The sequence below is a fragment of the Anolis sagrei genome, chromosome 6 (genome assembly GCF_037176765.1).
Source record: "Anolis sagrei isolate rAnoSag1 chromosome 6, rAnoSag1.mat, whole genome shotgun sequence".
In the NCBI taxonomy this organism is placed as follows: Eukaryota; Metazoa; Chordata; class Lepidosauria; order Squamata; family Dactyloidae; genus Anolis; species Anolis sagrei.
Window position 1 is genome coordinate 20,497,331 of NC_090026.1, and position 25,201 is coordinate 20,522,531.

General features: G+C 41.7%; 1 protein-coding gene across 2 annotated transcripts in view; it reads right to left on the bottom strand.

Moving 5' to 3' along the window:
* Positions 1 to 5,032: 5,032 nt before the first annotated feature.
* TTYH1 (tweety family member 1) overlaps positions 5,033 to 25,201 on the bottom strand; it is an 87,667-nt gene continuing 67,498 nt past the window's right edge. Inside the window, exons 7-14 of one of the 2 annotated variants that reach the window (XM_060780448.2) lie at positions 23,711 to 23,786; positions 19,810 to 19,865; positions 16,419 to 16,511; positions 16,102 to 16,194; positions 13,676 to 13,818; positions 11,919 to 12,110; positions 7,831 to 7,909; positions 5,033 to 5,910 (exon numbers count right to left, since the gene is read on the bottom strand). In XM_060780448.2, coding sequence (XP_060636431.2) covers positions 5,830 to 5,910; positions 7,831 to 7,909; positions 11,919 to 12,110; positions 13,676 to 13,818; positions 16,102 to 16,194; positions 16,419 to 16,511; positions 19,810 to 19,865; positions 23,711 to 23,786 — 813 coding nt within the window. In that variant the 3' untranslated portion in view covers positions 5,033 to 5,829. The remainder of the gene's footprint in view (positions 5,911 to 7,830; positions 7,910 to 11,918; positions 12,111 to 13,675; positions 13,819 to 16,101; positions 16,195 to 16,418; positions 16,512 to 19,809; positions 19,866 to 23,710; positions 23,787 to 25,201) is intronic. The other variant, XM_060780449.2, reaches the window with a different exon arrangement.

Sequence of the window (25,201 nt, forward strand, 5' to 3'; positions counted from 1 at the left end):
CCAAACACATGGAGAATTGGAGTTTGTGAATACAATGCCTTGCAATCATTGGTCTTCCAGGTGTAATCATGGGAGGAGGAGTTGCTGTTGTGAACTGGCGTTAAGCATCTTTGCCATCCTTTGGGCCTGCTCAAACTCTACAGAAAACAGAGGGGAAAGGAAAGGGCTTGAGGTTGTTGGAAATTGTGGGAGTTGAAGTCTAAAACTCTCGGAGTGCTCAAGTTTGCCCAGGACTGAGCTAGGCCTTTTAATATTGGGGAAAGAATCTGGGATAAGCTGAGCCGTTGTGTCAATCAAAACCTGGTCCAGCCTAAAGCTTGACTAATAAAACATCTATATCAATAATATCCCAGGGACCTAAACAGTGTGGGTTTTCTTTCACACCTTTAAATCGACCAATTATGGCAACCTTATTGTAAGGTTTATTTGGCAAGATTTATTAAGAGGAGGTTTGCTGATCTTGCCTTCTTCGGCTGAGGCAGAGTGTGGCTCGTCCAAGGTTGCCACATACCTCTCTATGGCTGAGCAGGCGTTTGGGTCCTGCCTCTCAGAGTCCAACACTCAAAACACTGAACCACAATTTGCAAAGTGCCTTCAAGTGATTTCTGATGTATGGCAACCTTAAGGTGTTTCCTTGGCGAGACGTGGTCAGAGGAAGCATTTCCCTGGCCACCCGCTGGGGCTGAGAGACCGTGACTTGCCCAAGGTCATCCAATTGAAGGAGACGTGGTTTTAAAAGGGGATTTTCAGAGATGTTCCCAATGCCCATATGTCTTTATTTACTGCCATATTGGACTTTTTCTGCAGCCGGCCTTTGTTTACAGAAAATGCAGATTGTTTGAGAAAACGTTGCTGCAGAGAGGAAGTTACTATTCAAGGATAACAGTATATCCGGACAAAACTGGCTAGCTAGTAGCTAGTTAAAACTCCCGAGTTTCCCAGTTGCTCTGGAGTTATGTTTGAAACAGACTAACAGATAAGATTGATTCATTAAGACAGTTATGGTCAGAATTGTGCTATAATTGTGCTATAGTTGCACCATTGTTAGGTGTGCTATTACGTCAGACATAATAATAAAGAACCAATGAGCTAGCTTAGACCAATTAAATTATTTGTCTTTGGAAACCAATGAGAATGTATATTCAATTTATTGTCAAAAATGATAAAAGCTCTGAAGCCCCATTGGGAGTTGCGACAAATCCTTTGATTGCATTCCTGTGAGCATGTTTGTCAATATTATGGCCATATAATAAAGTCTTTGTAGTAAGAATCCAACTTACGGCTTCCTCCTTGCATGGCTACATTGGGCCATTGCGGGAACTCCTAAGCTTGTGCATTTGGAGTGCCCATAAATCAGTGCCCCTTCATTGTGGGCTTATATGGCCAAACAGGGATTCGAAACCTGGTCTCCAGAGTTGACAGGCAAAAGCGAACTGCTACAGCCTCTTCTAGTTTATACTAAGAGAGACATGGCTTTAAGTGGGATTTTCTAATGACTGTAAATCCAGTATGTCCTGATTTGCTAGATGCTTTCATTTGCAAAAACTTCAGTTGCTTAGAAGAAGCTGCCACAGGGAGGTGATTACTCTCTGTCTTCAAGGATAAATCCATAAGCTAGTACTCCCTAAATTTCTCATGTGCTTGAAAGTGAAACAGAGCAAGTAGATAAGACAAGCTGGCAGATGCTATGCTCAAGGTCAGAGAAATTAAAAGTGCAATTGTTGGACACCTTTTGCTATTAGAAAGAAAGAGAGCCAACAAGAATCTGTATTATCCAGCTTAGACCAATGAAATGATTAATTACTGTACACCAGGCATCCTCAAACTGTGGCCCTTCGGCTGTTTGGGCCTCCAACTCCCAGAAGCCCTAATGAGCTTGTTCAATTATCAGGAATTCTGGGAGTTGAAGGCCCAAACAACTGGGAGGGGGGGGGGTGCAGTTTGAGGATGCTCGCTGTACACCAATGAAAATGTGCTTTTAATTTTTTGTAAAAGTGATAAATACGCTTGCAACAAAACCCTTTGATTGCATTCCTATATGCATTTTTGTCGTCACTGCTTGGCCTGCAATAAATTGCTTCTGCAGTTGGAGATCAACTTGTGGTGTCCTTCCTTTACATCGCCCTTTTGAGCTGAGGGGTGGGATGGGGGGGGAGGGCTGACTTCATGTGGAATGTGGGAGTGCTGATGAGTCCTTGCCCCTTCAATACTATATTCCAGCTCACTGATAACTTCTGCTACCTTGACTACAGTCTGGTGCTGCTTAGCCAAATATTCTGGTTCTCATCTGTGAAATATAAGAAGGTATGTGACAGGTATCACAACAACCGTGGATTCTTGACCATCAGCAATAGCTAATGCTGATACCTATCTTGCATGGCTATTTTTGAAAATGTTCTAGCAGTGTCCCCTCTGCTATTTCAATCACTGGGGTCAAGTTGTAGGGGATGTAAACGGTGACCCATTCACCAAGCAGGTCATGGAGTGTTACTACTTTAGACAGGAAAGCCCACCTGGATCAACTGGCAAAGGAAGCGAGGCATTCACCAAAGAACACCTCCTAGGAGCTCCTGTTGGCACAATGGGTTAAACCCTTGTGCTTGCAGGATTGCTGACTGAAAGGTCAGCATTTTGAATCTGGGGAGCGGGGTGAGCTCCCATCTATCAGCTCTAGCTTCTCATCTGGGGACATGAAAGAAGGCTCTCACAGGATGGTAAAACAGCTGGGCGTCCCCTGGGCAATGTCCTTGCAGATGGCCAATTCTCTCAAACCAGAAGTGACTTGCAGTTTCTCAAGTCGCTTCTGACACACACACACACAAGCCCCCCCCCCCCCAAGAACACTTTCTCCTGCCTCCATTTTCACCAGCCCTGTTCGTGTCCCTTGGATCAAAATGAACAAGAATTGGAAGAGAAAGATGCATAATTTCCAGCTGTCGATTGGAAGGATATAGAACTGGTGGTACTATTGAAGAACTGAAGTAAGAAGGGGTCTCCCTCTAGAAATGGGTTGGATGAGATGTAGGGTTGTCAGAAGTCCTGGTTCCAAAGAGCACATGCCATCATGCCCATATCCTCTGGAAGAAAGGGAACTATTATCACAACAGGTGTAGCTCTGAGAAAGAGTTGTTGTGCTTTTCGCTGTTTTGCTAAATTTAGCTGCGTTGAATCACTGGAAGACAAGAGCAGCTGATGCTAAGTGCCACTGCCATCTCCCAACAGATTTGTTTTGCTTTGCTTTATATATGGATACCTCACCAAATGCTGAGGCCAGGATGACTAGGGTAAGGAACCATGAAATTGATTTTTGTGTACTGTTACAAATGGTGATGTAGGCTGAGTTTCAGAGAGAGGAACTAGCAAAATGACCTCTGGCTATCTTTTGCTTAAGAAAACCCTACGGACTTCATGGGGCCTCCATAAGTTGACAGGCAATTTGAAGGTACACTCACACACAGCTGGAATCCTAGTTCCTCAAATGAATTGGGCAGTAAATAATTCAAACCCCCTCATTCTGACTATCCATCATGAAATCTAAATTTCAAAGAATGCAAATTATGTGTGAAGAAGATGCAGTCTTATAAGATCTTAATTGCTATGAGGGTTGAATGAAAAGTAATGCCTCCACCTTCGTAACTCAACAGATGGAAGTACTGGCATACAGCAGGTACTGGCTTGTTCAGTAGACTCTCCTCTACAGTTCCATTTTGGCGGGAAGCCTTAGCATTGAACAGTTGTGTTGTTAAAGTGCGAAGTATGGAACCCTGCGCAGACGGTCGGTCAATGCGACTTAAGCAACATGCAGTCATTGAATTCTTGACAGCAGAAGGTGTCACCACAAAGGAGATTCATCAGATAATGCAAGCTGTTTATGGTGATTGTGTTGATGTAAGTACTGTGCATAATTGGGCGAGTAAGTTTAAAGATGTTGAGGTGGGAATATCTGACTTGTGTGACAAACAAAGAGTTGGATGTCAAGTGATAGCAACCACTGAGCTTCACAAGCAAAAGGTCAACAGATTGATTCAGGATGATCTTCGTACCATTCAGAGAGAAATTTCATGCATAATCAGCATTTCACAAGAATGTGTGGGTCACATTATTGCTTTGCTTGGCTATCAGAAGATCTGTGCACGATGGATTGTGGAAACAGGGAGTCGACTTCTTCCATGACGGCTTCAGAAAACTTGTTCATTGTTGGCAGAAATGTATCCAATTGTCTGGTGATTATGTTGAAAAGTGAATAGTGGTAGTTAAAGAGCACATTCTAAGGATTATTTCTGCATTTGATTAAAATATTCTCATCCAAACCCAAGTAACGAAGGTGGAGGAATTAGTTTTCATTCAACCCTCGTATATAGGACTGTAGTAGAGCTTTGAAAAAGAACTGCCACTGCAGTTTGAGGAGTAGCCTTCATGCCTACCCTCCTTAACCAAAAGATAAGCTGATGCCTGCCAAGCACTTCCCAGCGAGTCAGGGACACTTGAAGGAGATATGAACTTTCTAGTTAATTCCAGTTTCTGTTGTTTTGCATCTGTTTGCTTGCTTAGTAATAAAGAGCCAAACAGGAACCTATTAGGTAAGCATAGGCCTATTGAATGGACAATATATTAAGACCAATCAAAACATGTAAAACAATAAAAGATTGCAACCCCATTTTTGGGGCGCAGCAGTCTTTTCATACCTAGAGCACATCTGTCACAATTTTGCTTTGGCCGACAAAGCTAATCTTCAGAGAGATTCAACTCGTTGGTGTTCTTCCAAGCCAGAAGGAGACCCCTGAGAACATGCAGAGTCCATGCCCCTTCGTGTGGATCTTTTATAGATATGGAATTGTATTTTTTTTCAAATGGTAAAGTTTCAACATTCCATTGAAACTTTAGACTGCACATCTGTGTTGTTTTAAAGTTTAAAAAAATGGTCCCAAGATATAAATAAGATGATGATTAAGATCTTTTGGTTACTTCCACCTTTATGGGGCACCCATAAACCACCAATACCCCTCACACAAAATGAATATTGAAAACTGTGTAAAATAAAGTTTCCCTTTTATTTTAAACTGGGCAAGTTCCAAACTCTTGTTAGTGTTGGGATGGGGTGGGGGGTCTCTAATTAGGAGCAAGGAGGCTGGTGGGGAGCAGGGGTGACTTTGGGCCCCTACTGGACTCCCCTCTTCCTTCAGGTCTCCCCAAAGGACCCTTTCTAGGATGCCCTTTGTGAGAGCCGGGAACGGGGATGTGTCGTCGTCCAAGTGGCTTCTTCTGTCCCAATATGTGATATTTAGACTGCCACCAATTTGTCTCCCTCATCCTTTTGCTCTTTCATTCTATCCCTTCTTTCACTCATTCAGTCCCTGCATCTTTCCATTCAACCAGTGTCTCCCAAACACACTTTTATTTGTATATAAACATCCACTCATCCACTCTGATTTTTAGAAATCTGTTTACCAACAATTCTTTCCTTTCATTCTTTCTGCTTCATCCATGCCTTTTGCTTAGTTCACCCTTGTCCTGTTGCTCAGCAATAACTGGTTGTATTACCTTCTCTGCTCAGTGCCCCTTTCCTTAGCCCTTTCTCACTCCTGCCTCTGTCTATTAATGTCTCCGAAATCCCATAAGGGATATCCTCCCCCACTCAGCTCCTTTTGCTTGCTTATAGAGGGCAGGCAAATGAAATGACTGAAGAAAAGATCCAGGTGAACGGGCTGGGGGGCAGGTGGTGCCGGAGCTGGCTGCGGTTGCGCTCCAGTAAGAGGTGGGCAGGTGGGTGGGGTCTGCTCTGTGTTAGTTGAATGGTGTGGATGTGGGTTGGGGTCTTCTGGGGTGCATCTAGGGCAGGTATCCGGTCCGGTAGGGGAGGTCCACTTCTTCGCTAGCACCAACGTAAGAGGCTCGCATGCTGGGGGAATACTATGGGAGGATATATAGAGAGGGGTCGTTAGTATCCAAAACATATGTGTCAATAGCAATAGGAAGAGAGCATTCTGTTTCATCATATTATGCCTGTTGTATACGAACATAGAAGGCTTGAAGGAAATGAGAAGATGAGAACATGGCCTGTGCTTTTTCTCCATCAGCTCTTACAAACAAGCACAGCCAAATTGATATGGGTTTGCATCTTCTTAACAGTATCCAAAGATTCTCCGCCATGCCCTTTTTATAGGCTATAAAGGCCACCATCAAGTTGAACCTTTGCATAACTGTTAAGTATTCATGTTTATGATCATAGCAGTATTACCATAATCTCAAATGTCACCCCAAATGTACCTTAATAGGCATCAGGTGCACCAAGCAATGGATGTCTGTTCTATGTATTGTTGAAGGCTTTCATGGCCGGAATCACTGGGTTGTTGTAGGTTTTTCAGGCCCTATGGCAAAGTTGTAGAAGCATTCTCTCCTGACATTTCACCTGCATCTATGGCAGGCATCCTCAGAGGTTGTGAGGTCACACCTCTGAGGATAAATGCCAAAGATGCAGGTGAAACGTCAGGAGAGAATGCTTCTAGAACATGGTCATACAGCCTAAAAACCTACAACAACCTGATGTCTGTTCTTTTGGCGACTGGGATGCAGCAGAATTATATTTCCAGCCTTTTTCCACCAGTGAACACCAAATAAGGAGTTGTGGTAGGCCCTGCTTCTGGTTGTTGCACATCATCCTGCTTCATCCTGATTGGCAGCAAAACTGATCTCTGTTGCTTGGTGTAGCTCCTGTTTGGAGATCTGTTTATTTATTATTTATTTACTATATTTATATACCGCCCCTCTCAGCCCAGAGGCGACTTGGAGCGGTTATGTAGTTATGTATTATTTAATTCTGTGATGTAGTTCTTCATCACAGTTATTAACCAAAAAGTATAACCCCTCTCTGATGTATTCTATTATTGGAGGGAATTTCCTCCCTGCCAGGCCATCGAATCAACCCTATTTTAAAAAGCCAAATTTTGACAATCGGCAAGTGCCTGTTCTATGCAACTTGAAAGGAATATTCACGTCTGTACACTATGACCACATGTCTTTTCTCCTGTGTTTTTGTCATGTCCTAGCAAAAAGTTAGGAAAAATAAATTCTGGCCAGTTGGCAACTTTGATTCTGTTTCTAAGAATTTCTTGCTTGTGAAATAATGTTAACTTCCACAAATTAAGGAATATAAAAGCTCCCAGACTACATAAAGCAAACCAGCAAAGTTGCAAATTGTGGGTTGTTGTTTTTTCCTGGTTCTGGATTGCCATATGAGCAAGTTGGCCAGATTCTCTCAAATTTTGCCTTGAGTTAATTTGCAAAGGAAATTGACTCAGAAACAAATGTGCCTTTGGGACATCACACTCCACCTCAAATTTTGGACTTGAAATCTCAAGGAAGAGGGTGCTGCTGAACTAGCAACTAGATGATAAGGTGTGTGTGTTCTATATAGCCATCCCTGACAAGATCTGGAGAGCCAAGTCAGGTGAGAAGGCAAGTGTGACTAATTCTCCAACATCTCCTTCACCTTGTATGAAATTTAACAATAAACATGGCTTATCTTACCTGCGATTCCAATCGCCATAGTAAAAAGGGAAAACATTTTGTGATGTGTTTGCTCCTATCAGCATCAATCTAGTCTCAAGTCAGACTCCAGAAATGTCAGAATCAGAAGTTTCCGATTAAACATGTTGACCATATATTGTGACTAACCAGATTTCTAATAGCATCCCCTCTCCTCTTTCTGGCATCCAGCTAGGGCCATGTAAACCATACTGTGGCATCAAATAGTTGTCATGCCATTGCACACAAAAATTGTGCCACTCTTGGACCCTGTGCAGTGTGAGGTCCTTTGTGGCACCAACTCACCGATGGGGGCGGGGAATGACGGTCGATGAGGGGGACGCTCTCAAATCGAGGACTGCCACTGTACGAAGCGCTTTGACTCCTGCAAGCGACACCAACAAAGAAGCTGAAAATGTATTCCCCCTCCCAAGTCCACCATCCCAGATCTTGAAGATTTCTCAATTTTCAGCCATCACCCAGATGGACTTCAAAACACTATTCTGCTAATCATTCAGCGGTTTCCAAAGACATGTCTAAAATGGAGACAGTTAGTTAGATCGTTGGTTTAGTTTGGACACATGTCTGGAAGCTATAACCTAATTGATGGATCCCAGGTTCCGTGTAATGGATAAACTTACCTGGGCTTTAGAACATCTTAATGTAGTGAAGGATAAGATACAAGCCTCCTTACACACCTAGAGTTGGGTAGGATCCAACTGGCTACAACAGTGTGCATGTTTATGAGTTATCCAGAACTCCTTATCAAGTTGACTGGCATCAGGTTATCCCTAGCAATTGTTTTATTATGCACTAGCCGTCCCCTGCCACGCGTTGCTGTGACCCAGTCTGGTGATCTCGAAAATAAAGTAATGGTTTCTAATCTATGTAATTTCTTTATGCTTGAGGGTAAACAGTATTTCTTGTTGTTTCTTTGTCAGTGTTGATGTGGAGAGTGTCTGGTTTGTCTACTCTGGAATATGCAACATATCATTGTCCTTCTTTCAAATCTATGGTATTATATCTCACTGTGTGTGAATCATATATATCTATCTCTATCTATGGCTGGATGGCTCTTTGTCAGGAGGCTTTGATTATGTTTTCTTGCCCTGTTGAAGGGAGTTGGACTGGATGGCCTTAAGTATTTTCTGTTGGTCATGGGGGTTCTGTGTGGGAAGTTTGCCCCGATTCTGTTGTTGGTGGGGTTCAGAATGCTCTTTGATTGTAGGTGAACTATAAATCCCAGCGACTACAATGTCAAGGTGTATTTTCCCCAAACTCCATGTGTTCATATTTGGGCATATGGAATATTCGTGCCAAGTTTGGTCCAGATCCATCATTGTTTGAGTCCACAGTGCTCTCTGGATGTAGGTGAACTACAACTCCCAAACTCAAGGTCAATGCCCACCAAACCCTTCTAGTATTTTCTGTTGGTCATGGGAGTTCTGTGTGCGACATTTGGTTCAATTCCATCATTGGTGGAATTCAGAATGCTCTTTGTAGCTGTACTATAAATCCCAGCAACTACAACTCACAAATGACAAAATCAATTTTCTTTTGATGGTCACTCCTTGGGTTAGTAGGTGTCTTGTGTCCAAATTTGGTTCCAATTCGTCCAGTGGTTTTTGAGCGATGTTAATCCCACAAACGAACATTACATTTTTACTTATATAGATTGCTAGGCCTAATATAGAACCTGAACACCATCAGGTATATAGATTACTTCAGTCTCTAATCTACATTTTGGGACTGTTTGTTTACTGCATGCTTCATGGTCACAACATCTCACTTAATTTGGGGATGTCTTAGTTTCTTCCCTCACCCTCTACATATTTGTACCATCCAGCTTAATAAAAAGTTGTGGAAAACAAGGAATCTTGCACACAATTTGCCCAAATGGCAAATTTGACATTTACAATTTAAAAAATGGCGTAAGAATGGCACACATGAGGCTTGCACACCCAGAAGCTAGTATGAAGCAATTCCTCCTTCTTAAAATGGCAAATTTGGTGACAATCAAGAAGGACTTCAGGTGTCTACAGATTTACAACTGGTTCTCTTGTGCTGTGTGTGCATGGACAAGAAAACAACTAAATTCTGGTCTTTTACTAGACAATGAGACTTAACAGCCCAGGTACATTTAGGTAACCTATAGCTCAACCAGTGGCAGGTAGATCACATTCTGATCTAAATTTTGCATCAAAAGCTGGGTCAGGACAGCTGAGGAAAACAGAAGAGAGGGAGAAATAAAATAGATTAGTAGATTTTGTAGATTTTGGTCGTTCCAGGAATAGTAGATTTTGGTCGTTCCAGGAATTAATCTGATATGGGAAATATTTGGGTGAGAAAGGTAACAGCAACTGAGAATATATTATTTGAAGATATAGCCGTGTTAGCCTGTATCAGTATGCAAAGGCATCTGGTAGGATCTTGAGATTGAGAGAAATAACTTTGCAACAAAAGTTCCTGTAGAAGCCAATGCTACAAACCTCCCTCTCTCTCAATCTCAAAGGTCCTGCAAGATCCCTTTGCATGCTGAGAAAATATGAAGCAGCCTTGTACAGCCTGGGTCCTCTGGGAGATGGACTATATTAACTAGGCTTGGAATAGTTATTTCAATGAACTACAACTCCCAGATTTCTCCAGCCTGCATGGCCAGGGAAGGGATGGGAAAGGGTGAGACATAAAAGGAACAGACGTGAAGAAAACAAAAGGATGAATTATCCATGTTCCTTTGGGGGAGCTGAAGATGATAGTGGAAACAGAAATATAAACAGATATATAATGCATATTGATTGACTTCAGAGACTGTCAAGGTGAACCTCCAAGTAGGAAATGTTCGTTTGCAGAATGATTATTATAATGTTGAGTTTAAATTGAGGAGACTTTTAGATTCATATCCACATAACACCCTGAGGCTCAATGGATAACTTTGTACTAGTCACTGTTACTTAGCCTAATGTATCTTTCATGAAAATGAAAAGGAAAAATGGGAAAAAGAAAGAAAAAAAAATACATGCTGCCGAGGGCAGAATGATGGGATTAAAAATACAGAGTTTAGAAAAGTTAGGTTTTTGGATTATAGTTCCAGAATCCCCCAACCAGTGTGTCCAATGACTAAATTGGCTAGGAAATTCTGGGGAACTTTAGTCCTAAGAAGTAGCCTTTCCCAGATCTCTTTAAATATATAATATCTATAAGATAAAAACCCCTTGTTCGTTAATTTAGAAAGTGGAAACTGTGATTTTTCTCACTTTTGCAAACTACTTAATATATTAAGGGTGTTTGTCTCGCCTGTCTCAGATTTCTGATAGCTGCAGCACAGCTTTGCTTTTAACAGAGGCATGCTTCCCACAACATCTCAAAAATAGAGAGCATGAGAGTCATGGGAGATAATCTCCCAAGTAATTTGGGATGCACCAGGTGTTAGGACTGGATTATTCAGTTCTCAATAATTTTTTTCGTGTCAGGAGTTACTTGAGAAACTGAAAGTTGCTTCTGGTGTGAGAGAACTGGCCGTTTGCAAGGACGTTGCCCAGGGGACGCCCAGATGCCATCCTTGTGGGAGGCTTTTCTCATGTCCCCGCATGGGGAGCTGGAGCTGACAGAGGGAGCTCATCCGTGCTCTTCCCAGATTCGAATCTCTAACCTGTCGGACTTCAGCCCTGCTGGCAGAAGGGTCTAACCCATTGAGCAACCAGGGGCTAAACTTCTCAAATGATAGTGACATGCCGGGAATAGCTCAGCTCAAAGAAAATATCCTGTGTTGGTCATGAAGTTGGTGGTGACATCTCCCATTCGCAATCCTCGCACCCTTATTTTTTCTCTTTCTCTTGGCAAAAAACATTAACTAGGAAAATATGGAATGGCTCCACACCATCTTTTGACAGTGCATTAGGAGACTTTTGTATAAAAGCTCCAAAAAATAGAAAATAGACATGCATCCAGCCTCAACTGAGCTCAGCAGAAAGGAGTATTTTTCCCAGCTGTATAAAAAAAACAGCTCCTCTTTTGTTTTGTTTTTTAAACAGATATTAAGAGGATACATTTTGAGAATTGACATGCAAGACAACACAAGGGATACTGTAGTTTTGTAGAAATGAGGAAAAGCACAGTGAGGAAGGGAACATAGAAGAAGAAAGAAAGAATGAATGGTATGATGAAAAGGTCAAGGTTGGAGATGAGAAGAAGGAAGGGAAAGGAGTAGGAAAAGTTACAGGGAGTCATCAGAGGCTGGTTTTGGGGGGAGTGAGGCCTCCCTTCCCCCTGCCACTCGCGCACTCAGACCGGTGCCATTGCTGGCCACTCCGAGCCCCACCCGCCTCACAGGGGGTGTCATGACCGAGCGCGCGGGGAGGGGGTTGGGAGGGCGGTGGGTGGTTGGGGCTACTCACATGTACTGTGAGACGGGGGCGTTGGAAATGGGGGGGGCTGAGAGGCGCAGGCTGCCACGGCTGCCCCAGCTTGAACAGTGGCTATAGGAGCCGGGCAGGGTGGGCCCAGGCCCCCCCGCGCGCACCGTCGGCGGCCTACGTGCCTGGGGCGTGAAAGGGTCGTCGTCCTCCATGTCGTCGTACTCCGAGTCCCTATACGGAAATCCAAAAGAAGGGGAGAAAAAGACAGAGAATAAGTCAGTGAGGAGGCACGATTGGAAGATGTTGTCTTGCTTGGGTTTTCAGGAAGGCTATCACATCAAGATCTCTCTTTTGCTTTATTTTATTTTTTTCATGTCAGGAGCAATTTGAAAATTTGCAAGTCGCTTCTGGTGTGAGAGAACTGGCCGTCTGCAAGGACGTTGTTCAGGGGAAGCCCAGATGTTTTGATGTTTTACCATCCTTGTGGGAGGCTTGTCTTACATCTCCACATGGGGAGCTGGAGCTGACAGAGGGAGTTCATCCGCACTCTCCCTGGATTTGAACTTCTGACCGGTCGGTCTTCAGTCCTGCCAGCACAAGGGTTTAACCCATTGTGCCACCTGGGGCTCCAATTAATTGATTAATTGATGTTATTTTTGCCCTTTCTTCTCTTGGGGCCCCTTCTACACTGCCATATAATCCCAATTATCAAAACAGATAATCCACATTATCTGCTTTGAACTTGATCATGTGAGTATATATTACCATATAATCCAGTTCAAAGCAGATAATGTGGATTTTATGTGGCAGTGTAGAAGGGGTCTTGAAATCAATAGGCAAGCTAGTACTACACACATCGTAAACCTGATGTAGTGGCCGCATTGGTATATGGCAATAAGCTATTATATAGGTTGGATTTGGTTTGCTGCTTTAGGCATGAGTGCTCCTGTGTAAAGAGATGAGCTAAATAAACAAGCTGACATTCTGCATGTCACAACAAGCTGTGGTTTAAGCAAGTTTGGGTTCATAAGCCAAGAGTAAACCATGTTTTATAAAGTGGAAGTGTGGAAGGTCATTGTTTGTCAGTGTAACAGGTTCAGACATAACAACAAGCAATAATTAAATAAGCTACAACTTAGCCTGTCATAAGGCATGAATCAAACTGATGTGAGACAACTTCATAGACTGATCATTTACAAAAATTTGGTTTCTTAAAATAGAAAAATATAGGACCAAACTAGATTACAGATTTACTTTAAAAAAGAAGAACATCCTTCAACATAAAACACTCCCAATAATGGGTTGTTGTAGGTTTTTTCGGGCTATATGGCCATGGTCTAGAGGCATTCTCTCCTGACGTTTTGCCTGCATCTATGGCAAGCATCCTCAGAGGTAGTGAGGACTGTTGGAACTAGGAAAATGGGTTTATATATCTGTGGAATGACCAGGGTGAGAAAAAGGAGTCTTGTCTGCTGGAGCTAGGTGTGAATGTTTCAGCTGACCACCTTGATTAGCATACAATGGCCTGACAGTGCCTGGAGCAAATTTTTGTTGAGAGGTGATTAGATGTCCTTGTTTGTTTCCTCTCTGTTGTTGTGCTGTTGCAATTTTAGAGTTTTTTAATACTGGTAGCCAGATTTTGTTCATTTTCATGGTTTCCTCCTTTCTGTTGAAATTGTCCACATGCTCCCAATAATTACAATCTTCTATCATTTTAAAAATATGTATAAAGTTTGGTGACTTCATTTTCAAAGTTGCACATCATCTTATGCACATTTTTGGGTGTTGACCCTCACCTGTTCTGGAACCTCTTCCAGGCACGGGGAAGACTGCAGACAGCTGTGGTGAAGGAAAGGGCAGAGAAGAAGGAGAAGAGGAGCAGGAAAAGCAGCCCTTCCATGCCATCGTAGCAGAGTCCTTTCAGGGCGTCCACATAGTCCTAGAAAATAGGAAAATAATAAACAAATGCAATCAAGCATGAGTCGTAAGGAAACAAATGGATCTACTAAAAACAAGGTTGGGAAGGATATATTTATTCTGGATATATCAACTAGTATATATTCAAAAGAGATTGGCAGTTTGCAAGTTCATTATCTACAGAGGATGATGTACAGGACATGCTGAAAGTAGTTGAGAAAGTAATGTGGAAGAGGATTATTCAGGACCATCCCTACCAAACTGGGACAGCTGGAGAGAATGCCTGACTACTAGATGTAGACCTTCTATTATAGTCTGGCAAGCATTAGAGGATTCTTCTGAATGTTCAGAGGATGAGTCGGATGGGGATGATGAGTTTCAAAGTGAAGTGTCTGTGAGTGATCGGAGGGAATTGCGAGCAGACGAGGCTGATGTTTTGGATTCTTCAGCTCATTTCTAAGCAACAGGGGAAAATGAAAGTATACAGTTCCCTTGAGAAAGGGCCTTGAGAAGATGAGGAGTTTTCAAGAGATAATAGGTTAGACCTGAGAACACAGGGTGTGAAAAGCCAGCAAACTAGATTTTCTCAGAGGCTTTGAGATAAGGCCGGGAGATCCAGATGTGTGAGGCATGATGTCAAGGGTGACTTGGAGGGTTTAAATTAAATGACTTGCTTTCAAGCCTGTCAGAGGAGAGACATTGCTTATGGAGATCAATCTCCTATTTATGATATCAAGTTCTTGATTCATGTATTGTCAAGATTCCTGTTTTATGTTCCTGTTTATGCCTATATTTCTTTGGACACTTTACCTTGGGAAAGTTCCTGTTTTCATGTTCATGGAGATACCTTTGGATTAATCCTGTGGCTTTGTGTTTCCTGACATTTTTGGATTATTACTATTGAACTCTGGGTACTTTTGAGAATTGCATTTTCTATTGCACTAACCCTTTGGTTTTGCCATTTTCCCTTTTTATATACGTTCCTTATTAAACATTCTTTTATTGGATTACTGAACTCTGGTGTGGTGTACAGTTAGATGAAAGGGTGTTCCAGAGCTAGAGTACAACACCTTCATTCATTGGGCCTTCCTTCCAGGGAAGTCTCTACATAATAAGAGTTAGGAACCTGCCTGCTTTAATACTTCAGACTGGGCCAGCATGATCACTGGTAAGTCAATATGAGGGTTGTACTACAAAATATCCAGAGGGTTAAAGTGTTTACACCTCTAGTGTACTTTCTGTCCCAGAGGACAAGGATATGACAAAAGGAGAAGCTGATTCTTTTTCTCTGTTTCTAACTGACTATATAGAGAGGGTATCAGCACCATTCTTACGCGTATACAGCTCTGATAATTCCAATGACCATTATTTCATGATGAGAGAGAAAACTGGGGAATGTTGACTTTTGGAAAATGGTACTACAAATACCAGGTGCTGTATTTCAGTAGGAGACCAAGTTTTCATGAAATCAACGAATCACTTGTTTGGTGTCATATACCTTAGTGTTGGGAGGGAAAGCCTCAAGGCCTTCTCACTTCCAAAGTCCATGACACCAAGGGAAGTCCATCCTAATCTACTGAATGGTTAATAGTCCCTTGTGACTGCAATATGCTGGGTTTTTAATTTTTTTGAATCGACTTTTATACACATGGCAATGACCACTTGCTGCTTGTTTTGTTATTGTTGTGTAATGCTGTTGTGTAACACTTGTGTAATTCAAATATTCAGTTGTTTTAACCTATGTATGAGAGTCCCTCTGAGGGCTTTCAAATCCAAGAGCAGGATATAAATGTTTAAGACAAACAAATAATAAATGTCTCAAGGGCAACACTTCCCCACATTTGGATTAAGTCGAATGAGAGAGACAACACAGTTAATTAAGAGTATCTTTCTGAAATACAAATCAGGGCATTGGTGAAAAGAAGAGGCACTGTATTAGGCATAAGGTATTCCAGAAACAGTGATGTAGCAATAATAATAATAATAATAATAATAATAATAATAATAATAATAATGCTTTATACCCTGCTACCATCTCCTGAAGGGACTCAGGGTGGCTCACAAAGCACTCAAAGATGCAAACACAAAAAATACAATAAGTGAATAAATAATAATACAAAAGCAATAACAAACAAACAAATGGAAAACATACACATCAACACAGAGAGATGGTGTACTAGTATGAATGTTGGACTAGGAGTCAGCTATGGAAAACTACTGGGTGGCTTTTCACAAGTCATATTCTTTGAGCCTGAGATTATGTCTCTCTGGACCAATTATGCAACAAGAATAATAAAACAGGTACCTTGTGAAGTCCCCGGCAGTTGAGCAGAGCAACAAGATGGTGGAAATTGCTTTCGGTGGTGTTCAAAGTGCTCTGGATGGATAAGATGTTCTTCTGCAAGGATCAAAAGATATGACGAGATAATCTACTAGTGATAGTTTGTAGCCCGCCTTCCTTCCTTCCTTCCTTCCTTCCTTCCTTCCTTCCTTCCTTCCTTCCCTCCCTTCCTCCATTCCCTCCCTATTTCATCAAATTCCCTTCTGCTCTAGGAAGCCCAACAGTTCAGTCACCCCACATTTCTCTCTCCCATCCTCTCTTTTCCAGGTATTCCTACTAACCTCAGCTGCTGGAAAATGAGGGACAGCTTCTCTCTCCAATCCATACAGCTGAGAGTGAATGTTGGACAGTGCCCTTTGGCACATGGTGAGCCTCTGTCAGTATGGTAGGGCAGATTATAGGAGAAACAGAAAACAATTTCAGTTAGAAAACATTCACTTGGAGAAGCAGGGCTGGGGAGACAAGGATTGTGATGCCTATCACTATACAACCTATGACTGAAACTCTTTCTATTGGCACAAAACTGTCACCAAATCACTAGGCTGAAATACCCCAACAAAAGTGTATTGCAACACTCACACTTGCCTCCAACAGAGAAGAGTCATTTCTCCCACCCTGGACATTCCACAGATATATATATCCCACTTGCCTAGTTTCCAACAGACCTCACAACCTCTGAGGATGCCTCCCATAGATGCAGGCAAAACATCAGGAGAGAATGCTTCTGGAACATGACCATACAGCCTGGAAAACTCACAGGAACCCAAAGGGAGCTTTAATTTTGTTTTTGCCTACTGGTGTTTTTGGGGACAGAATGGCACATAATCCAGTTAATCACAAGGACTCTGGGTAAAATTCTGTTTACCTCTAATTTTATGATTGTGCCAGCAATAGACAAAGAATTCAGAATAATGAAGTTTCATTCAAAACAGAAAAATCGATACTGTTTAAGAAGAAAAGTATGAATAATGTTAAGAGCAACTGGAGCTTTGATTTGATGAGTGGAGGCAGAGGAGAGATTCAGCCTCAGTCAGCAATTCAGACCTCCACATCTTCCTCTGCTATTTTGGTACCTTATTGTCATACTGACATAGCATTATAGCAATGGATTGGTCCCTTAGTTCCACTTTTGTTTCAGTTTAATGACACAATGTGTTGATTAGCTTGCTGCTGTTGTGCTGTATAATATGATCCCTATATCCATAAGATATATATTACAGAATTCCACAGTAGTGAATCCTATTCAATAAATGGCTTCTAGTGGAAGCATCCCCTAGACTTCTAGCGTCATGATGAAGGACTTAGGAAAGCGTTGTGTTGAAGGACATAGGAAAGGGCCAGGCTTTAGCACAGCAGGTTAAACCACCAGCTGCAGTACATCTTGTAAGTCGAAAGGCTTCCCGTTCAAAGCCTGGGTCAGGGTGACCTCCTAGCCTTTAGCTCAGCTTACGCCTACATCGCGGTTCAAAAGCAAAATGTGAATAGATAAATAGGGACTGCTAAAAAGCAGGGAGGTATTCTGAGGCACCCGTAAGGAATGCTGGCGATTCGATCAAAAGATGAAGTTTACGAACAGCAGGAAGATGGAACAAGAGCATCCCTCTGTTCCGGAAGCAAGCACAAATCCTTCAAGATGCTTAAGATGGAAACGCCGATACATACCTCTATCTATGTACAATTGTCTGTCTTGTTTGTGTATTAAAAATAGCATTGAATGTTTGTCGCATATGTATGTTCTGTGATCCATCCTGAGTCCCCTTCGGGGTGAGAAGAGTGGAATATAAATACTGTAAATAATACATAAATAATAAATACATGACTAATGAGTATTTCTAGGTTTTACAGTGTGATGCAATGGTCACGTTATGCTGGAGGCATGCCATAGAATCACATTGAGAACCTGGAAAATGCCTAGAGAAGATATATTTTTTCATATGTGAATATCAAATCAAATCATTTATTTCGGTCATTGACCAGCACAGGAAATAGAGTCACATTTTCATATAAACTTGGTATGTTCGGTGCATTAAAAATATAAATATAACTATATGAGAATATGTGAATAAATGAAAACCACAAATACCTGCCTTGCAGATACAGTAGTCATATGTACAATAATTGGGAATGTGATTTTTTTCATGCTAGAAATAATTTAATGATTATTTTTCTCACTATAATCAGGTAGTGTAAATATCTTGTTTTGCTTCGTTTCAAGAAGTAGTGGGTGTAATGTGAGCATGATCTGAATGTTCCTTCTTTGAGGATTCCCAAGGAAATCTGTCACAGGGAAATCTGAGACTTCTCTTGATGGTTGGATGGGGACGAGAGGGACAATACTTCCCAAGAGAACAGCTGTTTCTGTGCTCTATGCTCTTGAAACCCTTTCTAGATTTTTAAAATAAATGGTTATGTATTATGGTGCAAAAATGGTGAAATCTTGACCTGCTAACCGTTGGAAGTCATTATTTGTATGCCTTTATTGCATGAGGGAGTTTTCCAAAGATCTTGCCATTTTCCCTGACGTACCATGCACCACAGAGTTGCTTTCCAAAACATTGTTTTGAAAGTCAATAGTATAATAGCACTGTAACGCCACGCTGTAATGGTGTTATTACATACTAATGAATAAGTGGCATGCTTTTTGAATAGAACAACTTTCAAACAACTGATTAGCCTGATAAGTACTTTTGTTTTCCGCAAGAGAAAGGTACAAAAATGCTGAGGTTGTTGTGGTCAGTTTCTCATCCTGTGTTACCTCTCTCAATGCAAGATTTGAATCATGATAGGTGTTGTAATGATGTCATGCTATAATAGAGTTAATACAATGTGTTAATGAAGGCATTTATGAACGGAATCACTGGGTTGCTCTGAGTTTTCCAGGCTGTATGGCTATGTTCCAGAAGCATTCTCTCCTGACACATCGCCCACATCTATGGCAGGCACAACCTCACAACCTCTGAGGATGCCTGCCATAGATGTGTATGAAATGTCAGAAGAGAATGCTTCTGGAACATGGCCATACAGCCTGGAAAACTCAGAGCAACCCAGTGTTATTACAACTTGAGGATTATAGCTGAAGTGGTTTGGAACAGAACAACCTGAAACAACTGAATAGTGTAATAAACACTTTTCACACAGGAGAGATATCAAAAATGGCAGGTGTAGTATGATTTTCAATGTGAGATTTGGGCAGGGAAGGTTTTACTTATGTTCTGCCATAATTACATTATTACGTGTCTGTCTGTCTGTCTGTCTGTCTGTCTCTCTCTATATATATATATATATAAATGAAGACAAATCAATCACAAAGCAGAAGACAGGGCAAACAAATGGATGGTAATTGCATTAGTGCAGATTTTAAAAGTGCAAATCATGCTACTACAATACAAGTATGGCAAGGGCATGATACACAACATCAGCAATGAAAGATTGGTGAAGCATTTTTAATAGTATAAGCTGACATAATAATACGATAAGTGTCTTGAAGGTAAGAAAAAGGAAAATAATGCAAATTACAGAGATAGGTGGAAATATCCTTACTTTCACAGTTAAGAAAAGCTGCAGGTTTCAGCTTTCCAGAGAAGATAATTTTGGAAATTTTGATGAAGAATTTTCCCAATCTACCTATATATAGATCCAACATGCCTTCAAGAGAAAAGAATGAAGGCTTACCTGTTGAAAAGGATTAAAGACATCTTGGCTGCAGGTTAGGTAGTATTGCAAGATTTCTGCAGAGAGAGAAAAGAAAAGAAAAAAAGAAATTAGGCCTATATTGTGGTCTAGTCTGGAGGGAGGTCCATGAGGGTTTGTGAGGATTTGAAAAAGGACGCCATGATGTGGTGGGTTAACTGGAGAGACATGTGTCAGCAGCTGATTGGCTGAGCATTCCAGGAGCCAGAATTCTGATTGGCTGCTGCCTCTGGCTTGCTGCTGAGACTAACAGTTTTAACTGTTATTCTCATCCTGGACAGTGAAGAGAGTGCTGACTGGAAACAACCATTCAGGAAATGGCTGCCAACTATTTGAAGCCTGATTATTTCTAAGGCATTAAGCATATTTAAAGACTGTTTAAAGCAGAGGTCTTCAAACTTTTTAAACAGAGGGCCAGGTCGCAGTCCCTCAAACTGTTGGAGGGCCTGATTATAGTTTGAAAAAAACATGAATGAATTCCTATGCACACTGCACATATCTTATTTGTAGTGCAAAAAAACACTTAAAACAATACAGTAATTAAAATGAAGAACAATTTTAACAATTATAAATTTATTAGTATTTCAATTGTAAGTGTGGGCCTGCTTTTGACTGATGAGATAGGATTGTTGTTGTTGTTGTGTGCTTTCAAGTCGTTTCAGACTTAGGTTGACCCTGAGTGAGGGCCGGATAAATGATCTTGGAGGGTTGTATCCGGCCCCCCGGCCATAGTTTGAGGCGCCCTGGTTCAAAGGACTGTTTATTTTCCTCTGTTCTCTGTGTTTGAATTCAGAGAAACTGCTGTATATATTTGTGCTGTTGCACGCTGGGCCTGTACATAAGATTGTAGACAGGACATAAATTCTGTGTGCCCAACGGGATGCCGGGGCTGCCTCAGATCAAAGGCCATTGGATTTCCTTAAAACAGAGTCTTTAGATTGCTTAAAGGTTCAACAAAGTTCTTTATTATTGAAATCAAACAGGTACTTTAAGGCTTTCTTAATAGTCTATTGGCTCTTTCAATCTTGTCCAAAAGGAACAGGCACTATCTTCATAACTGTACTTTAGCTAATGGGAAAATCCTTAACTTCTAAGCTGGGCAGCCTGTCTTTGCCTCTGTTGGCATGGAGCCCCTACACCCGGTACCAACTGCTTCTGGCTGCTGCGAGTGACCCTTACCAAGCAGAGCTTTGTAGACTTCCAGGGGAAAGGAAGGAGTTCAGGTTTCAGTGATGGCTGGTTGAAGTGCTGTGGGACCGGATTCCCTCAGCAAAGGAGGTGTAAGGCTGTAAAATCCTCAGCAAAAGAGCTGTGCTGAGACTGCATCTCTCTGGCCAAGCTATTGGGCTGTATATCCCTGGCCAAGCTATAGAAGACGAAGCTTTCTACAGGAGCTCTTGGTATTATGTCCTGCATGGAAAGCTGCTCTGTGTGGACTGAACCCAAAATGGCTCCTATTCCCTCCAAAAACCCAAAAAGGAGCGGGACCAGGGGACCTAACTATAATTGACAGGTGGCTTGCCCTATGATTGTAGCCAAAAGAAGCCACCTATCTGCAGAGTCCCTGAAACTTAGGACTACAAACAAGCATTCAATGCAAAGCAAACAAAATTGGAGCTCCTGGTACAGCTGTACCTGCACAATATTGTTGCCCTGTTTGAACTTTTGAACTGAAGTAAAGCTACTGTTACTTGTTACACAAGCCTGAGTGACACTTTATTATACTGCGGGGTTCATTTTGATTCAGAAACTGTGGTAAAGCTTCTGCTTATTTACATTTACCAACCCCAACAGGGGTGACACCATGAATTACTGCACTGGGTGACACCAACCCTAGCAATGCCACTGATGTACAATGACAGGCATATTCTGGGATGTCTCTGGGGTCCTTTGGAGGTCCCAGGGGATGATGTCATTGTTTTGTGTCCAGCTATAGGAACACAGATGCTGCTCTGCTGCCCCATTCTCCAGTAAATGGCCATGTTGGCGGAGCCGCAACAGTTTAAACCCAGCATGGGCAAACTAGGACCCTACCGGCTGTTAGGAATTATGGGAGTTGAAGTCCAAAACACCTGGAGGGCCCAAGTTTGCACATGTCTGGTTCAAAGGCTAGATTTGGTGGTAGAGTTTGGTCATTGCAAGATTGGTATGGAATGCTGACTTCCACAGTTACAAAAAAAAGTCAGTTATAAGTTGGACTTATACCATCATAGATCACTAACAGGACTCCATAAAAAGGAGGAAAGAAGGGGAGGGAGAGAAAAGAAAGGCAGTAGCACCTTTAAGAATCATTAGTTTTTAGTTCCGGACAAGCTTTCAAGGACACAGAACAACTTCTTCAGATGCAGTACACAGTGTTTTGCTTTGAATTCATGGGTCAGTTTCAGAGAGCTGACGTCTTTCCTTCTTTTCATTATTTGTCCCTGCCTCAACAACAGTTGAATTGGGAAGCTTGCGTCCTGGAATAAATAAAGCGGGGCTGCTGGTGGGGGTTACTGGGACTAGAATAGGACTCTTCCTTGCTATGCAGCATTGCTCCCTCATTAAAATTTTACACACACACACATACACACACACAAACCCAGCGGCTATTAAAAATAAAAGAACCATCACTGCACTTCAAGCGATGCATTTAGTGTCACATCTAGTTTGGTTTCAAGCCTTTATCTGTTAGAGGCACACAGTTCCACTGAGAAACACAGTAAACTGGAAATGACTCAAGAAACACTCTGGGATTGCTACTGCTTTGGAGACCAAAAACGTTAATTAATTTTGATAATGACTAAATCAAAACTACATAAACAAGCCTCATGAGATTTTGAAACCAGGCCTCCTGAGTATGATTCCCAAGTGACCGGGGGTAAAAAAAAAAAAAGCCTGCATCTAGGTCTTCAACAGAATTTTTATATGTAGGGAATTCATTATGGGAAGCTGTTCATAGATGCATGTGAACATCAGGGAATCTTCACAGATCAAGTAACTACAGCAGAGTCTTGCTTATCCAACCTTCGCTCATCCAACATTCTGAATAATCCAATGCAGTCTGTGGGGGTTGGAAAATGTAAATAAACAGAAGCATTACCACAGTTTCTGAACCATTATATACCCTCCAGTATAATAAAGTGTCACTCAGGCTTGTGTAACAAGTAACAGTATCTTTACTTCAGTTCAATCAAAAGATCAAACAGGGCAACAATATATACAGCAGTTTCTCTGAATTCACACAAAGAACAGAGGGAATGAAAAGTCCTTTTAAAACAGCCTTTAAAATATGCTTCATGCCTTTAAATGATCAGGCTTAAGAGAGCTGGCAGCCATTTCCTTCCCGACTATTTCCAGTCAGCACTCTCTTCACTCTCCAAAGTGAAAGTGGCAGTTAAAAGCAGTTTGTCTCAGCCACAAATCAGAGACAGCAGCCAATCAGAACTCCACCCCCTGGCATGCTAAGCCAATCAGTTGCCGACACATATCTTTCCAGTCAACCCACCACATCATGGTGTCTCTTTTGAATGCCTCCTGCCCAGATCCACAGCTGTTTCAATACATTGCAATGTTTTGGTGCTACATTCATAAATACAGTAATTACTACATAACGTTACTGTGTATTGAACTGCTTTTTCTGTCGATTTGCTGGAAAACACGATGTTTTGGAGCTTAATTTGTAAAATCATAACACAATTTGATGATTAATAGGCTTTTCCTTAATCCCTCCTTATTATCCAACATTTTCACTGATCCAGTGCTCTGTCGGTCTGTTTACGTTGAATAAGCGAGACTCTACTGTATTAATAAGGTCTACAGTGGCAACTCCAAATCTCACCATTCCTACACAAGATGCAAATCCAAAAACCTTATTTTAGAACCACAGTAATTCCAATCCTACCTGGGCTGAGTCCAGTCCTGGCTTGGGTTGTGTTCATCACATAGCCATCTGGCTCAAAGCAGAAATCACTCAGTCCCTGAAGGTGGAGGGAGGGACAAAAACAAATGTCTCTTTTACTGCAGTAAATTGCAAAAAGCATGAAAGCCAAAATGTCTTAACTATGAGAGGTGGAGTCCTTCCCCTGCCCATTAATGGGTTGTTATGGTCAGTAGGGTAGCAAAGAGCTCAAACAGATGAGGCAGCAGCTTAGATCTTTTGGGGTGTGGAAAACCTTGAGGACTCAACTGGAGCAGTTTGAGAGATCCGAAGCTTTGTTAGGCCCCATTCTGATAACATATTTGCCAATCCTACCAAAGGAGCATGTCTGAAGCAAAGCAGCACCTGTCTCTCTCCAGTATCAGTGGGACTTTGAATCTGCTCTGGGTTTTAGTCTGAATGTTAGAGGAGCTATTCAAAGTGCTCAACCAAACTGGGAAGCATAATGTTAAGGAACCTGAACAGCTCTCCTTTAAATTCATACTCAAGTTGATGCCATCATGAAAGGAGTTCTGCAATGCAGGAACAGGGAAGCGAGAGCCTTTGAGTAATTGCATTTTGTATTCAGTTACAAAATGGTGAGTGAGATATCAAAAGGGCATAGCAATCTATTGTTGGGGTCAAATAATAAAATATAGCATAGGAGCAAGAAGTTAAGGCTGTAGTATGTTTCCAAACACACTTTTAGTTTCATAAAACTTTGGACTGTCAAAAGAAAGTAGCTGGAAATTGCTAAGACAGTGTTTCTCAAGCTTCCTAATACCCGCAACCCCTTAATACAGTTCCTCATGTTGTGGTGACGCCCAACCATAAAATTATTTTTGTTGCTACTTCATAACTGTAATTTTGCTAATGTTATGAATCACAATGTAAATATCTGATATACAGGCTGTATTTTCATTCACTGGGCCAAATCTGGCACAATTACCTGATATTCCCAAATTTGAATACTGGTGGGGTTCAGGGGGATTGATTTGGTCATTTGGGAGTTGTAGTTGCTGGGATTTATAGTTCACCTACAGTCACAGAGCATTCTGAATCCCACCAATGATAGAATTGAGCCAAAGTTCCCATACAGAGCCCCCATGACCAACAAAAAATATGGGAAGGGTTTGGTGGGCATTGGCCTTGAGTTTTGGAGTTGTAGTTCACCTACATCCCGAGAGCACTGAGGACTCAAATAATGATGGATCTGGACCAAACTTAGCATGAGTTCTCAATATGCCCAAATGTGAACACTGGTGGAGTTTGGGGAAAATAGACCCTGACATTTAGAGTTGAAGTTGCTGGGATTTATAGTTCACCTACAATCAAAGAACCTTCTGAACCCCACCAACAATAGAATCGGGGCAAATCTCCCACACAGAACCACCATTACCAACAGAAAATACTGTGGGTTGCTGTAGGTTTTTCTGGCTATATGGCCATGTTCTAGAGGCATAGCCATATAGCCTG